Source organism: Bactrocera neohumeralis, chromosome 5, assembly GCF_024586455.1.
Source record: "Bactrocera neohumeralis isolate Rockhampton chromosome 5, APGP_CSIRO_Bneo_wtdbg2-racon-allhic-juicebox.fasta_v2, whole genome shotgun sequence".
Taxonomy (NCBI): domain Eukaryota; kingdom Metazoa; phylum Arthropoda; class Insecta; order Diptera; family Tephritidae; genus Bactrocera; species Bactrocera neohumeralis.
In genome coordinates this window covers 65,973,883-65,989,859 of record NC_065922.1, presented here as the reverse complement: position 1 = coordinate 65,989,859, position 15,977 = coordinate 65,973,883, and the positions used below count along the sequence as shown (strand labels likewise).

Sequence of the window (15,977 nt, the reverse complement as noted above, 5' to 3'; positions counted from 1 at the left end):
ATTTAGACATCCAAGTGAAAAAGCGAATATAATAATAAAACACCTTAGCAGATTTGTGTTAGATTCGGAGCACTTTGCCGATAGCTAATATCCAACTACAGAAGTTTTTCATTCGTTTGGGCTGACAAAGGACTGAAAAAACAGTACAAGAGAGATCTATTATCTCATCTTAGCTAATCTATTAGTTTAGATATGCAATATCTCCATAAAAGGAATCAAAATTATAATTCGAAATTGTTTATTTATAGCCCTCTCAGTGCTCTGGCAACTCGGACGATTTAGTCTTAACTTAAATCTTCAAAATCGTGTTTCTCAAAATACTTTTTTCTAAGATCTTATAAGTCGATTTACTTGAATTCAAACCAAATGACTATTTTTTAAATATCTCTCTAAAATAAAATAAACTTAATATTTAATATTTTTAAAAATTGGGAGGAATTAAAAACAGAGAACTGCTCGATCTTAATTTTTGACAAGCCGGTATTTTATGAAAACAGTTTCTTCCATTTGTGGATTCATACGATAATAACTTTTTTTCTAATCAAGAATCCGTCATTGTTTTGATTTTGAAATGACCATAAGGGTGGAAATCGATGCGCGAGGCGAGATAACGTCCACTAAATCCTTCGATTGTTTCCTTTACAGTAAATAACTTTAGATCCCAGTGGAGGATATCGTTTTTCACAAAAAGAGGAGTAGCCACTATGGCGTGCAGAACCTTATTTTGAAAAGCTTGAATTACTTTTAAATTTCGCTACACTCCTCCAGATTTGATTGCCATACATCCAGATCGACCTAAATATTACCTTATAAATTAGCAACTTGTACTACGGACTGAGTCGGGATGTTGGCCTAAGGAGCCAGTATGACTGCGCTAACTTTAATCTTAGCTGAGTTCTTTTTATTTTTACGTCATTTTTCCAAGTGCGTCTCAATTGTAAGCCCCAAATAATTTGCGCATATTTTTGTTGATAACAACTTACCATATAAAGCCACTTGAGGGCAATTTTTGTGTTTCAGGGTATATACTAATTGTACGGACTTTTCGGAGTTGATAAGCCACGGTTCTAGAGCATTCAATTGAATTTGCAGTTTTCTGGAGGAGGACCAGGGTTGCCATTTAATGCCAGCAGTGCAGTATCATCAGCATAGGTTGCCATCATTGTGGAGCCAGAGTTGATCAGCGAAAAGTCTGCTCTATAAATAATGTAGAGCACAGGGGCGAGTACACTGTATTGGGGCATGCCAGTACGAAGAGGTCTCAAATACGACTCAGTATCACAGCATCTAACGTAGAACGTCCGATTGTGCAAGTAAGACTTTAGACTTTTTAATTTGGTCTGGGTGCCAGACTTTGCCAAACTGCTGATTAAGTACAAATGCATTAATTCTGTCAGAACCTGGTGACTTTTTGATCACCAATGCCTTGAACTGCTCCTGCTTTTCTACAGCATTTATTTCAGAAATCGAAAATTCCATTTGACAAGCGACATCCAAAAAATTGCTGACTGCTGGATTCAATCATTCAACTCGTTGGGAGCAGAAGTGTTTTGGAGGTGTGTGGCAAAAACCTCAGCTTTCTCTGCAATGGTGCTGTACCAATGGCCTCTGCTATTTAAAATTGGTGGGTATCTAGATATCGGCTTATTGTTTTGTCTATACGCATTCCAAAGATTGTTGGATCTGGATTTGGCAGTAACCAGAAACGCTTCTAGGGACATGTTGCGCGATTTCCAAAGAACATGCTAGAGCTCCTTTGAGGCACGATTGAGAAGTGTTTTGTCATTAGGATTTCTACTGATTTGCCATGCATGCTGAAGACGTCTCTTCTCTCTGAGCCTCGTCATTACCTCATTGGACCAGAGATGTCTGTCCCGCTTGTGGACGCTCTGGTGGTTCTAGCTTCTGGTGCTCTGTTGGAGTCCGCATTTTCTTCTCGCCATTTGCGATAATTTAAAATGTTTGCCAATTTGCCAAGCTGGGTTTATTCATTGCGAGTACCGGCGTATATACTAGTTGAATGACACATCAAACCTTTGTCCCATATGCAATTCAAAAGTGCTCTACCTTTGGTATTTGTAATTGGTTCGTAATTTGCTCATACATGTCCTGCGATAGATTGGGTCGTGGAGGAAAGTATAAGGCAGCTATCTTTAATTTTCCAAGAGGCCTGGGCAACATTACCTTTGCTACCTAAACCCAAGGATAATGTTAAGGTTCAAGTTCCATGAAAGAAATACCAGATTTTATAAGAACTGCAGCTCCACCTCTTACATCGCCACTAGGGTGATTTGACTTTATAAGATCGTACTCTGCGATTTTAAAATATGACCGATCATTGAAATGAGTTTCTGCTATAAGTAGAACATCGATGTTGTTAGCTTTGACATAGCCATTGACTTCAGCCCTGCCGTTGGAATACTTGCATTGATTAATTTATGTCGGGAGTTGAGTAATCATTTGTGAAAATTGAGCAGCCATCTGTGGTACCATTTGCTGAATAAGCACTTTCACTTTTTCAATATTGATTCCTCATAAACGACTGACGAGGACATTTTGTTTGAAGGGTTACATGACTAGACCTCAGAGCCGTTCCGCAACACTTTGGGAAAGGTAGTACCAGGAATAATTTGACTGGATAGAGTAGACCGAGTTCCGGACTGGTAGTTTCTTCCTTGTAATTTAAAAATTTTTTTGACTGTTTGCTTGTATACTTTGCACCCTTTAGAGGCTGCTCTTCTTCACAGTGCGCACAGCAGGCTGTTGATTCTTTCGTTTTAGTGCAATCAGATATAACTAGAAAATTATTTTAAATAGTAAATTATCAAAAAACTCTAAATTCGGGCCTCTATACTACAATATCCTTCAGGACTACTCCACGAAATTTTTAGAATCCCAAAGAAAGGATTGCTAAGCGGACAGCGAAAAGCGATTTTGAAGTGATTAAAATCACTTAGACGCTGATTGTATCATATTATGAAGTCTATTTTTGCGTTCTGCATTATATTGTATAAAAATAATTACAACAAGTTTTTCTAAAGTTTTTGTTCATAAATTAAATTTATTGAATGATACTAACTGCTAAATTTTTAACAAATTATAAGTAATGTTTTGAAAATTTCACAGAAAAGTCGCTTTGCTCACATCACTCTCCCTCAGCGCCACCACCAGTTGCTTGCCACATAGTTTTTCATTTAAATCATTAGCGGTTAATGTGTGTAATTGTTGTTGTACTTTATCGAACCCGTAAACGTTATAACTCATGCCATAAAGGCCAAAGTTCACATCGATCTCGGCATGCAATTGTGTTAGTGTAATAAATTCTCCAGTTACGCCATTCCTCAAATGCAAACTTGTGCGTCTATTTCCTCCAAAACGTGGTGTGAGATTATCGGCGAGCATAATATTCACGCTTTCTACTGTCTTATGCTTTTCTGCTGAGCAAATAGTCAGTTCTAAGTTTACACCTTTAACAGTTACTAATTCCGTTATGATAACGTTTCGCTTGCATTTATCTTCGTCGTTATATAGTAAAAGCGCCGATTTAACCGTTGTTGAAATCATATTCATGTATTTGCCTATAACGGTTGTTATTTCGTTAGACGCTGTATGGTCTGATTTTTGAGAATCCGTATCGATAAGTCGATAGAAAACTACCACCTTATCGGTTGGTATCAATTTAGCTTTCTTCTTTAACTTTTGTATACGATTGATGATCTCACGTGCTAAACCCTCTTCCAACAACTCGGCGTTTGGTGTCATATCCAGTAAGACGAGTATATCATTCTCGCTATTTGCTTCCAAGTTCGTCTTCAAATTTTCTGACACACAATAAATTATACGCACTTCTGAGAGCTCAATGCGATGACCTCGTATAGAAAAGTAGCCTTTGGAGAATTGATTTTGTATTTCTTCGTCGTCGAGTGATTTTATTGCATTCATTATAGTTTTGAAGTCGGCTTTGAGGCGTTGACCCAATAACTGAAATAAAATGAAAGTAGAAATGGAAAATTATATAGTTTATTTTAGGAGACAGGGCTATAAAGCATATTACTGTTAACTATCAACATTGTAGGCATTCAAGTCGATAAAAACTCTTATAAATACAGAACTTTAAGAGTTCCGAATGCCTCGACTTTAAATATAACATACTTCCCAACATAGCTTACCTTATGATCCGGCTCCGCACGTAATGTTACACCGTATTTACTTTTATCGGAACTGAGTGTCAGCTTGCGTACATTTAGCTCATTAAGAATAAAGTCGGACAAACGCTCCACAGATGCTAAAATCTCCGGATCTCTATGAATTACAATTATTTCTGAGAGGGGACATTTAAGTGGCATCGTGCGACGATCACGCATAACTCGTCCCAATTCGATGATGGTTTGCATCAAAGACATCGATTTCTCAATATCAAGACGAACGAGCTTCAAATTTGCTTGTGGCAACATTTGATGATGCACCGAAGTTGCTTCTGGAATCTTCGCTGCCTTCGCTTGAAACGGTAGCAGACGTAAGTAAATGTATTCAGATAGAAATGGCATGAATGGCGCTAGTAGATGGATCAAGTCAAAGAGTACCGAATAGAGCGTGTCTAGAGATTGTAGACAGTCTGCAACGCCTTGCTCACCTCTAAGACGGCGACGGTTTAAGCGTATGTACCTTAAAAGATAAAATAAATTATTTCTGCTGCATTTAATTTGTATTAAATCGAAGACCTACCAATTAGTCAACTGATCTATGAACTTAGTCAAGCGTGGCACCACCGTATATAGGTGATACAGCTTCATCTCCTTTGCGAAAAAGGCAATAAGAGACTCCTTCACCGAAACTATCCAAACATCGAGTAGATTGGTTTGTCCGCTCACATGGCGCTCCTTGTTGTAGACGTAACGCGATGAGTTGCGCAGATCTTCCTTTTCGTAACGCGCAATATTTTGCAGTAGAAAGCGATAGGAGTTGTATAATGGCAGCAACACATCCTTGATGATGTCACGCACACCTTCCTCCTTGAATCGCAAATTCTCTGCGCGCACCACAGGCGAGTTTATCAAATACAAACGTAAAGCATCGGCGCCATATTTGTGCAACACATTCATTGGATCTGGATAGTTTTTCTTACTTTTCGACATTTTCTGTCCATCTGCGGCCAGCACGAGCCCATTCGCAATGAGATTTTTATATGGCGCCTTGTTGAATAAAGCCGACGAAATAACAAGTAGCGTATAAAACCAACCGCGAGTCTGATCTATGCCCTCGGCAATGAAGTCGGCCGGAAAGTTGCTCATAAAATTGCTCTGATTTTCAAATGGAAAGTGTTGTTGCGCATACGGCATTGAACCGGATTCAAACCAACAATCAAAAACGGCGCTAATACGACGTAATGGTGGATTTCCTGGTACGGCAGAGGGGATTTCGATTTCGTCAACTGTCTCACGATGCAGATCTTTGATGTGAATTCCAGATAATGCTGCCAATTGCTCAATGCTACTCACACAAATGACCTCATCACCACTGGGTGAACGCCAGATCGGAATGGGAGTGCCCCAGTAACGATTGCGACTTACCTGAAAGTTAAGATATAATTCGCGTAAAATACATACGCAAGTTACGGTATGTTAATAAGATACTGGTTAAAATGGGGAACAATTGAAAGTAAGGGATTTAAGAAACTTAAGATCCGTGTAGTCTTCTTGACGTTGAGTACTACATACTTCAGTCAAATAATGTGAATTTCTTACTTAATTTGCGTGAATAATGAAATATAATAAAAGTTTACAATACTCACCGCCCAATCGCGCGCATCCTTCAACCAATTTCCGAATCTGCCATCGCGTACACCTTCCGGCACCCAATAAGTCTGTGCACTGCATTCTCGCAAGTTCCGAGACATATGCTCCACGCGTACAAACCATGATGGCACCGCCCTATAGATTAATGGCGTATCAGAACGCCAGCAATACGGATAACTATGCTTAACTTGTCCGGCTGAGACTAGTACATCGAGTTTCTTTAGTTTCGCTATTATCAATTTATCGGCATCCTTAACATATACACCCGCGAAATCGGTAACCTCCGCCGTAAAGCGTCCTACTTCGTCGAGCGGGCAAATTGGTGGACTGGCTTTCTCTATAATACCTGCATTGAGACAAACGCGATAATCGTCTTCACCGAAGTAGGGCGCATTGTGCACGATGCCCGTGCCGCTATCATCGGTTACATAATCATCGACTAGTATACGAAATGCGTTTACTGCTAAACCTTTTTGGACGAAATATGTGAACGGCGGCTTATATGGTTCATTGATCAAACTGCTGCCGTTGAATGTTGTGATAATCTCATAATCGTCTTCACTTTTGTAGACGTAATTTAAGCGTGTTTGACCCAATATATAATAGCGGTTAGTTTTCTTGTCGAGAATCTAATAGAAATAGAAAAAGTGAATATCTACAAAGGCTAATAATAGTTAATAAAAATATTTTTATAAGAAAAGTTATCGGTAAAGCCAAATTTGATCAATTCACTGGCTGTCTATCCTAGTCGAAAAATACAGAATAAAGCCTGCTCGATTTTATGTTATTTAAAGGCTTTGAAACTAAAACAAAGGAGCTTAGTAGTGCTTCGAAGGTCTGTAGCAATTTCAAAAGTGATAGTAAATCCCTAAAGCATGTACGGAAAACCGGCAACTCTATTTAAACTTTGTCCATTTGATTTTTTTAAAGGAGCTTTCGGAATATTTTACGAAAAAGGGTACAAAAATAAAGACCTTGATTCATCCGACAGGTGAATGAAAAAGTCGCATAGAAACTGCATACAGTGCTGTTATATTTTAAGAAAAATTTGCATGAGTTATACAATAAGCATTTCTGATGAACCAGCGAACGTCCTTATCTCAACGCTTTAACCTGGTCTCAGCGGCCTTCACAAAGTTTAGACAACCGTGACACGAACGAAAAGGCGGATATGTTAAGTTCTGATCGGATATCGACTTTTGACGCTCGAAGCCATGTATGGTATAATATTTTGGGTCTCCCTAAGTATATTCTGCATTTCAAAGTTAATCGAAACCAACTGCTCCTAAAGTTACTACTTTACTAAATGAAAATACAATAATTGTACAAGCTAGTAGTGGATCATTTAATTAGTCGCTAATTGTATTAATTTGTCACTAGAAATTCCGGACTGCTATGAAAGTTCTCTAACAATTACTAGTTTACCACTAATTTAGAACTAGTGCAAAAGTGTAATTAATCATCCAATTAATGCGAAAGTGATATGACTTTAAAACTATGAACTGCTGATTAAATTGAATACATTCTAGAAGTTACTAGTTTAATAAATGAATTAGTTTGATAACGGGAGTTGGTACATATGTATTTGATAATTTTTTTTTTAATTAATATGGCACTAGTTAGTTAGTCTGAAAATATGAGTTTATAAGTATAAAACTTTTATTTAACTTTAACTACTCAGTGAACTAGTTCGAGAGTGGATTTTTATTCATATTTGGTCTAGATTTTTTGCCTTTTTGAGCTAATGTAGAACTATTACATTTTTAAGCGAAATATTATCAACCAAATGAAATTTCATAGGGTATCACTATGAAGTTGAAGCGTCAAACTGGTACGGAAAGTTCTACAAGTTAATAATCACTGAGTGAAAATTAACTAGGCCGAAAAGTAACAGATGTGTACTAATTATAAAACGATTTATTAATGAATATTTTAAAAAAGCTGTATTTACTTTTCTTTGGTTTATAATTCAACTCTTTTAGATTTTTTGTTTCTAAATAAAATATTATTATTAAATTTTTTCTTTCAATTTAAATATTATGACAGAAAATAGCAAAAACAAAAAACACGTGTGAGAGCTGTAGCACATGGAAATTTTAAATAGCTCTTCTCTCATACCGCTCCCAATTTTTTGCTACCGCTATGTCAGAGCTGAGCACAGCTATAGTTTTTTACCTAACAAAACTTCGAGCAGAGTAGAACACATACTTTTACATTGTTCTGCTATGCCGCTGATGCGGCTCTCTGAGAGCGGTAGCAATAACAAAATGAAATGCAATAGGAGAAGCGTAGCTTATATACTACATAGCAGCATACAGCAGCACGACAGTGAACTGAAAATGGCGTTGTGCATCTTACTACATGAACATTCGTAAGAAGGCAGCAACATAACAATGGCTGGCATGTTCACAAGACAACACAGCTGTCCATTTTGCATGTACACAATTTCGTTGTGGCCATACTAATTCCTTTCACTTCAATGAAATTTTAATATTTTGTTCAAAGTGAAATTTTTTATGCAAAAAATAAGTAAATAGGTAAATATTTTTGCTTTAAATTAACAATTGTTATTACAAATGATATAATAGAGCTATTTTATGCTTTTATTTGTAAAATAACTTCATGTTTGTTAGAGCTGTGAATAATTTTACATTTTACATATTAGTGGCATCACCACTCTACCTCCTCTTTCTATCTTCCATTCTACTGTCAACTCTACTGTCGTCCTACTGTCGTTGGCAAAAATAGGAGGATATTGAAGTTAGCGAGAACGACAACTGTCGGCCTGCAGTCGTGTAGTCGTGCAGCTGTGAAAATAAGTGTGTCCATAAGAACGTGTGTTTTTTAATATTTGACAGATGTCGTTTGCAGTCTGTCGCGCTCTATGTGTTCACCACTTGAGATACTACCTGCATGTGAAATATTGAAGTACATACATAGATAACTTGATACGAGACTCTTTGGGTCGAGAGAGAGCTGTCAAAACTCGCACTTTTTATAACATTTGCCAATGATGCCATTGCTGAAAAATATTAGATAGGGCATTTTATAAACAACTTTTGGGCATTTTGCAGTTTCCACATTACCACTGAGGTATGCAAATAGCGCGTTACCGATATTTTTTTGAGTGCTCGGCTCCCCAGTAGGCCTATATCACTCATATATATAAATAAATTTACACACTACTGACATCTAATTTTACAAAATTTTAACAACGCACTAATTTTGGCAGTTCGTTTTATCGCTGCTCTTCTGGCAACCCGCCTTTTTCACTAACTGCTGGGTGACGGGACCCTGATTGTGTTTTAATGCCAGCTCATAGCAGAACCAGTCAAAAACGCTACTCCCTTCCTTCCTTTTCCTTTCTTAGCGAGCAAAATGTGTCAAAAGTTGAGCCCGTGATAAAAAATCAGAAATCAGCCATCTTTGTTTGTTTTCATTTAAACAATGTTGTCATTGCTCAATACGCATATGTATATAGTTTTGTACGCATCTATGTTTTCAATTACAATTTTTTATAATATAAAATATCAAAACTGAAAACAAACTATTAAAAATAGTGTATATATTTATAAATAATAACATTCGACTTTGATTTTGAGTTAGTTTACGAAAATTTCAAACATATTGAAGACAACTTTTATAGTTACTACAGTATATCGAGATTGGCAACCCTGCGTTGTGAAAGAGCAATCAGCTGACACGTTTCCACAGAAAAAATCCAAATGCCGTGGATTCCTACGGCATCCTACGGCAAAGAGGAAGGGAGTAGCGTTTTTCGCTGTTCTCTTGCATTGTGCTCCCATAAGATAGGTCGTATCAGCTGACACTGGCCACTGGTTTATGTTTTTGGTTGTTTCGGCTATTAGATACAACAATATTTGTACATACCTTCACATAAGCCAAATTCGGGTTCACGGTGCAGGCATAATTCGACGGCAACGTCCACGGTGTAGTTGTCCAAATGAGGAAGTATGTATTCGCCATATTTACCGCTTCAAATGCTACCACCACACAAGGATCCATTACCTCTTTGTAATTTAGGCCGGATTCGAAATTAGAAAGCGCCGTTGTGCACGCAGTCGAATAGGGCATCACCTTAACACCCTCATAAACGAGCCCTTTGTCATAGAGCTGCTTGAAAACCCACCAAATCGATTCCATATACCAGGGATAGAGCGTTTTGTAGTCATTACGAAAGTCAATCCAACGTCCCATACGAGTCACAACTGTTTCCCATTCATTTGAATAGCGCATAACTATTTTGCGGCAAGCTGCATTGTACGCCGCTATGCCCATCTTCTGCACATCTTCCGGTCCGCTGACATTCAAAAGTTTATCAATTTCGAATTCAACCGGCAAACCGTGACAATCCCAGCCAAAACGACGCTCCACATGATAGCCCTGCTGGTACGCGTAGCGCGTCACGATATCTTTGATAGTGCCGGCCAGAATGTGGCCATAATGCGGCAGACCCGTGGCGAAGGGTGGGCCGTCATAGAATGTATACCTAAATTTGCAAACATGTTGTGTGAGAGTTTGTAAGTAGCAATGCACTTTATCTGCTTACCTTGGTTTCTGCTTAGATAGCTGCATGCAACGCTCGAAAGTGTTTTCTTTGCGCCATATTTCCAGTATATTTAACTCTTCTGTTGGGAAGTGTATCGTCTCCGGCACGCGGTAAATGTCATCGCTTTGCAGTTCCATTGCCACGTCTCTTATATCACTATCACTTGGTATTTAGCACGTCCGAAAAACTAGCATGTACACCGCGAAACAAATGAGTAACAACTGCAATGAACTGCTGCCGACAACACGGCAAATCGCAAACCGAAGTGTAAAGTGCTGAACACATAGACCGCGATAGACTGCAAACGGCATCTGTCAAATATTAAAATACACAAGTTCTTAGGGACACAGTTATTGAGGCAGCTGCACAACTACATAACTGTGTCCATAAGAACGTGTGTATTTTAATATTTGACAGATGTCGCGCTCTATGTATTCAGCACTTAAGTATGTGAAGAAAATTTCATGAGCATAAAAGTATGACGCAATAGTTAGTTTGATTGCAGAGCAAGCAAGCCAAGCAATGCCAGCATGAGTACGAGAGCGCCGGCAGCTGAGTGAATAAATATTACAAGCGGTACATACACACATGTTTGTACGTAGCTACTCGTAGGTATACATATGTATTGTATATATACTATAAATATATATGTATATACCTATATTTGGTTCAAAATGACTTGAAGTTATTTGTAGAAATTATAAAGCGGTGAAAATTTTTCTGAAAAAATAGGAAATGGTGATTAATATAAAAAATGAAATGTGTATGTGTTTACATATCTTGCAGAAAAAAATTAATTTCTAGTCTTTTAAACTCGCTAAGAAGTCATATTTGAACTGGCACACATATGGTACTTTTCGGACCAGTTTATTTACACATTGGAATTTATAATTACAAGTACTAACTAGCACATTTCCGACCAGTATTTACGCACACTTAAATAGTAACGCCAGGTCGAATTTAAAAATGAGATTTCTGTCAAAAATATATTACTTTCATATTGGTTAAAACTGAAACGAAAGGTAATCTAGTCAGTTATGAACAAAAATCATTTTTGTGGACTTCGAAAAGTAATGAAGTGAAAAATATCTATTAAAAAACGTGTAAAAGTTCAACTTTATAAATAGTAAAATAAAACTTAAGCAAGTCGTTTTAAAACTGGAACGATTCTGATGCTTTAAGGACTAGTTCATTTCCAAGCTGCTATTTTAGTTATACTACAAACTAGTATTCTTATTTGTTGTTTCATTTACATAGTGGAGAGATATGAGGTGTGACAAATGAGAATTCGGTCAGCAATTCATTAGGGTACTTGTACTTCAAAAAAGGCGAAACAAAATATAGTTTAATTATGGAAAAAATCACTTTATTTTATGCATGCTTTAGAGGTTAAGTATTGAAATGGAAGCAATTCAGTAATATTTAAATTATTTTAGTGTAATAAAATAACTCTCTAAAAAATAATTTTTTAGTTGGCGAAATTTAACCATTTTTAATAGAGGATTATTTTCACTAACTTGTAGTTTTCGGACTAGTTATCTTTAACAAAGAAAATTTAATAGAACTTCCTTAATGATATCGTACTCTCTGGCTACTCTGTAGTGACTAACAATATACTTACTAAATACTAGTCTAATACTAGTACAAAAAGAGGATTCAAAAACTAGTTGAACTGTGAAACAAAATCGCTAATTTAGCCTTTCAAAGTAAATAAAGTCAACAATTTTCACAAAAAAAAAATCTTTTTAAAGAATATTGACGTAGAATAAAATACAAGGTCTGTCGCAAAAGAAACAGAACTTTTTAAATATAACTGTTTCTGGTGGCGCCATCTATTGGTGGGTATATGAAATAAAAAGTTTGATCTCTTGTTGACATTTCGTAAAAATTTTAAGACAATTGGATAACTACAATCGATGTTATCGATCAAAAAGTGACAGCAGCTTTTGGTCATCGGTCGTAAAATGCATTTTGAACAAAGAGCAAATATTAAATTTTGTTTTAAACTTGGGAAAACGTTTACTGAAACATTTCAAATGATGAAAAAAGTTTATGGTGATCAGTGCCTATCCCGCAGTAGTGTGCATGAGTGGTTTAAGCGATGAAGGTCGCCTCTGTGTCATCGGTCGAAAAATAAAGACAATGTTGATTTTTTGACAAAAAACTCCATATTAATGCTGTGTTTTACCATTAATTTTGTCACGTCGTGCTCGACCACAATACTGTGAGGCATCTGTTGCACGATAATGCGCCGTGTTATAGGTCGACGCTTGTCACTGATTTTTTGACAAAAAACTCCATATATTTAATCACTCACTTCACCTGAACTGGCACCCTGTGATTTTTACCTATTTGGAAAACTTCATTTGCCCATGAAAGGACACTGGTTTCAGAACATTTCAGCTATCCAAAAGGCGACGACCGATATTCTCAAGAGCATTCCGAAAAATGACCTTAAACACTCATTTGAAATGCTAATTGACCGGGCTAAACGCTGTATCGAAGCACAAGGAAACTACTTTGAATAAAAAAATATAACTTTTGAAAAATATTAATTTTTTGTTGTTTTTTTTTTTAACAGTCCTGTTTCTTTTGCGACAGACCTTGTATATTATTAAATTTCGTTTACATTTGATTCAAATCTGGTACTTTTTGGACTAATTTTCAGTTCGTAAATGGTGCATATAGTAATTTTTAGGGATATGGACTACAGTTTAATACTGTTTCCAAAAAAAAAGTTGAGATAATTATGTATACATAATGGGTTGTCAAAAAAGTCTTGCGGTATTTTTATTGAATTTTTTTTTTATTGAAATTGAAATGAATTTTTGATGACTCATGCCCAGCTCTTGACCGATGCTACGGCTGCTACTATGCCGGTCTCTTTCGACCAATTCAGCGATTTTATCGCAATTTTCGACGACAGGCCTTCCGGAGCGTGGCATCTTCGACCACCTCTACACCAGAACGAAAACGTTGAAACCATCGTTGTGCGGTGGAAATGGAAACTGTATCGGGTCCATAAACTGCACAAATTTTTATTGGCGGCTTGAGATGTCTTTTTGCCTTTATCGTAGTAGTACCGTAAAATATGCCGTATTTGCTCTTTATTTTGCTCCATGTTTGCGACGCTATAACTCACGAACGACTTAAAAGAAACGACAATCAATCAAACACGTGTTAGCGCGTGAAATGAGCTTTCCAAAAAGGTAGAGCATCCGATGCGACGAATAAAACTAGAACTACGCGCTTTCAGCGCCAACTAGCGAAAATACCGCAAGACTTTTTGACAACCAATATTTATGTGAGGAAATTCTCATAAAAAGTGATTTTTGGCGGAATTTAAACAAAAGGGAACATTATCTCAACTTTTTTTTTTTTGGAAAATTGACAAAATATAACGAAAATTTCGAAATAAATAAATAAGTAATATAATGCAGAAAGAATTTAAATATAAAGTTTCTTTTAAACAAATTATAAATATTTTTTTTTTCATTTTTCAAACAAATACTCTCGGCCCATCCCTAATTCTTTCAGATTAAAATATTGTATGATTTTTTTTTATTTCTGCTAAAAAAGGCAGAAACAGACTTAATCGGGAGTATTGCCCCAGACAGCCCAACTTCGTATTTTAAAGAAAAAAAAAAAACAAAATTTGTTAGAAAATAGGATTTTAATTGTTTTGATCCCCAAAGTTTTAGATATGACTTCTGCAGAAGATTGGTGTTTTGATTCAAATTGGTCCGCGATTGGGTGTCAGATTCTGAGTGTAGGGTGGCTGCAGAAGCAACTCTCACACGATTTCGCCATTATTTTAATTGTGAATCGATGGAGATTTATTCAAGTTCTTATGAATGATATGTCCAACATGATTCTTAGATATCTTGAAAGTATCAACTATCTCAATCAACCTCACTATATGGTCCTCAAAAATTCATGTGTGCGCTTTTTAGGTTTCCGTCCGTTCGTATAACAGTCTTATAACCCTGTCATAGACAATAATTATTTTTGGGCGGTAATGAGCTTTCAAATGCATTTTTTATACCAGACTTTTTATTAAAATTTCTTAAAATAACTCCTATTTATTGATCCTTCTAAAAAACTAAACTCCACAAAACAGTTATCACTTACTTAAAGATGAAATTGTTTTTTGCAACGAGCTCGCATCAAGCAAGGAGTTTCACTGCAAACTTGTTTCGCAAAGCCTTACAAGGCTTTCTCCATTACCAGTTGACAGCGATCGCTTACTGATTAATTTTTCCATTTACACTTTATATGAAATTTCAATCACAAAAGCAGAAGTGAAATGCATGTTACGTTATGTTCTTCAGTTATTAGATTTCCGACCAAACCATGCAATTGCAAACATGCAAATAGCATTAATGTATTCACAGCTCCTCCAGTTCCACTGTAGGGTCCATGCTGTTGCTTGGCATTTTTAATTGAATTTGTTTGAATAAAATTGATTCAATTATTTTGCGTTTGCAATTAGATTGTTCTAAGTCCGGTGATTATAAAAAGAGTGCAACAAATTTTTCATACTCACACAGTATATTGGTCTCTACGGAAACAAGAGGAGTTGAATTTTTTTGTATATGCGTATTTACGTTAAAATTCATAACGTTAAAAAAATCTTAAGTTCCTCAATGTAAAAGCTATGCAGAAAAATTTGCAGAGCTATATTTATATCCTGAACAGGGTAAGTATTATTTTTGTCACGAAGTTTGTAACTCACAGAAGGAGTATGAAGGAGATTGTGAGAAGAAAATTCCTGGAAATTGTAAATAAAATGCAAAATATTTAATTATTCATCAATATTTATTTTGTGGCCTTTAAAGTATAAAGGAGATTGTGAGAAAAAAGCGAAGCTTCCTTCTCCACTTGGTCCTTCCAAATTGTAAATAAAATGCAAAATATTTAATTATTCATCAATATTTATTTTGTAGCCTTTAAAGTTAGCCCCATCAGATCTAGTACACTTATGCCAACGATTTTTCCAGACCTCGAAACACTTTTCATAAGCACTTTTTGCGATGGCCTTCAGCTTCTTCAGCGAATTTTGTTTTATCTACTCGATCGACTGAAAACGGGTTCCACGGAGCGACAATTTCAGTTTGGCAAACAACACAAAATCCCACGGAGCCAAATCTGGTGAATACGGTGGTTGATCGACGGTATTCATTGCGTTTTTGGCTTTAAATTAGGTCACAATCGTGGCTCCATGCGATGGTGCATTGTCATCGTGAAGAATCTTTGAAGTGTTCTTCCACCATTCCGGTCGTTTTCGAAGGATGTTCTTACACAAACTCCTTAATACGGCTAAATACAACTCCTTATTGATCGTCTGTTCTTCCAAAATAAATTCATGATGTAGATCATGTAAACCACGAGTACCGAAAAAAAACAATGAGCATCACTTCGATTTTGAGCGGCTTTGCCGTGTTTTTTTTGGTTTCGACTCCTTTTTTCCCCTCCATTCCGATGATTTTTGACTTCTTTACATGCCAAACTTATAAACCGATGCTTCATTGGCAGGTCTCCATGAATGTTGGATCGGAATTCGCACGATTAAGCATGTCCAAAGAGACCTGTTACTCTTTTTGAAAAAATTC

At 36.5% G+C, this 15,977-nt stretch overlaps 1 protein-coding gene and 1 long non-coding RNA gene across 2 annotated transcripts; both read right to left on the bottom strand.

Annotated features, from left to right (window-relative positions):
* Nucleotides 1-3,041: 3,041 nt before the first annotated feature.
* LOC126760459 (isoleucine--tRNA ligase, cytoplasmic) lies at nucleotides 3,042-10,596 on the bottom strand. The gene is made up of 6 exons (XM_050476103.1): nucleotides 10,366-10,596; nucleotides 9,687-10,305; nucleotides 5,792-6,424; nucleotides 4,726-5,570; nucleotides 4,170-4,665; nucleotides 3,042-3,981 (listed from the first exon to the last, which is right to left on the bottom strand). Exons 1-6 carry the CDS (start codon nucleotides 10,500-10,502, stop codon nucleotides 3,121-3,123), a joined length of 3,591 nt encoding a protein of 1,196 aa, XP_050332060.1. The 5' UTR covers nucleotides 10,503-10,596; the 3' UTR covers nucleotides 3,042-3,120.
* Nucleotides 10,597-13,161: 2,565 nt separating this feature from the next.
* On the bottom strand, nucleotides 13,162-13,405 carry LOC126760492 (uncharacterized). Its single transcript, XR_007667205.1, has 2 exons — nucleotides 13,335-13,405; nucleotides 13,162-13,293 (listed from the first exon to the last, which is right to left on the bottom strand). It is a non-coding gene; the product is annotated as an uncharacterized LOC126760492 (long non-coding RNA).
* Between the last annotated feature and the right edge of the window lie 2,572 nt (nucleotides 13,406-15,977).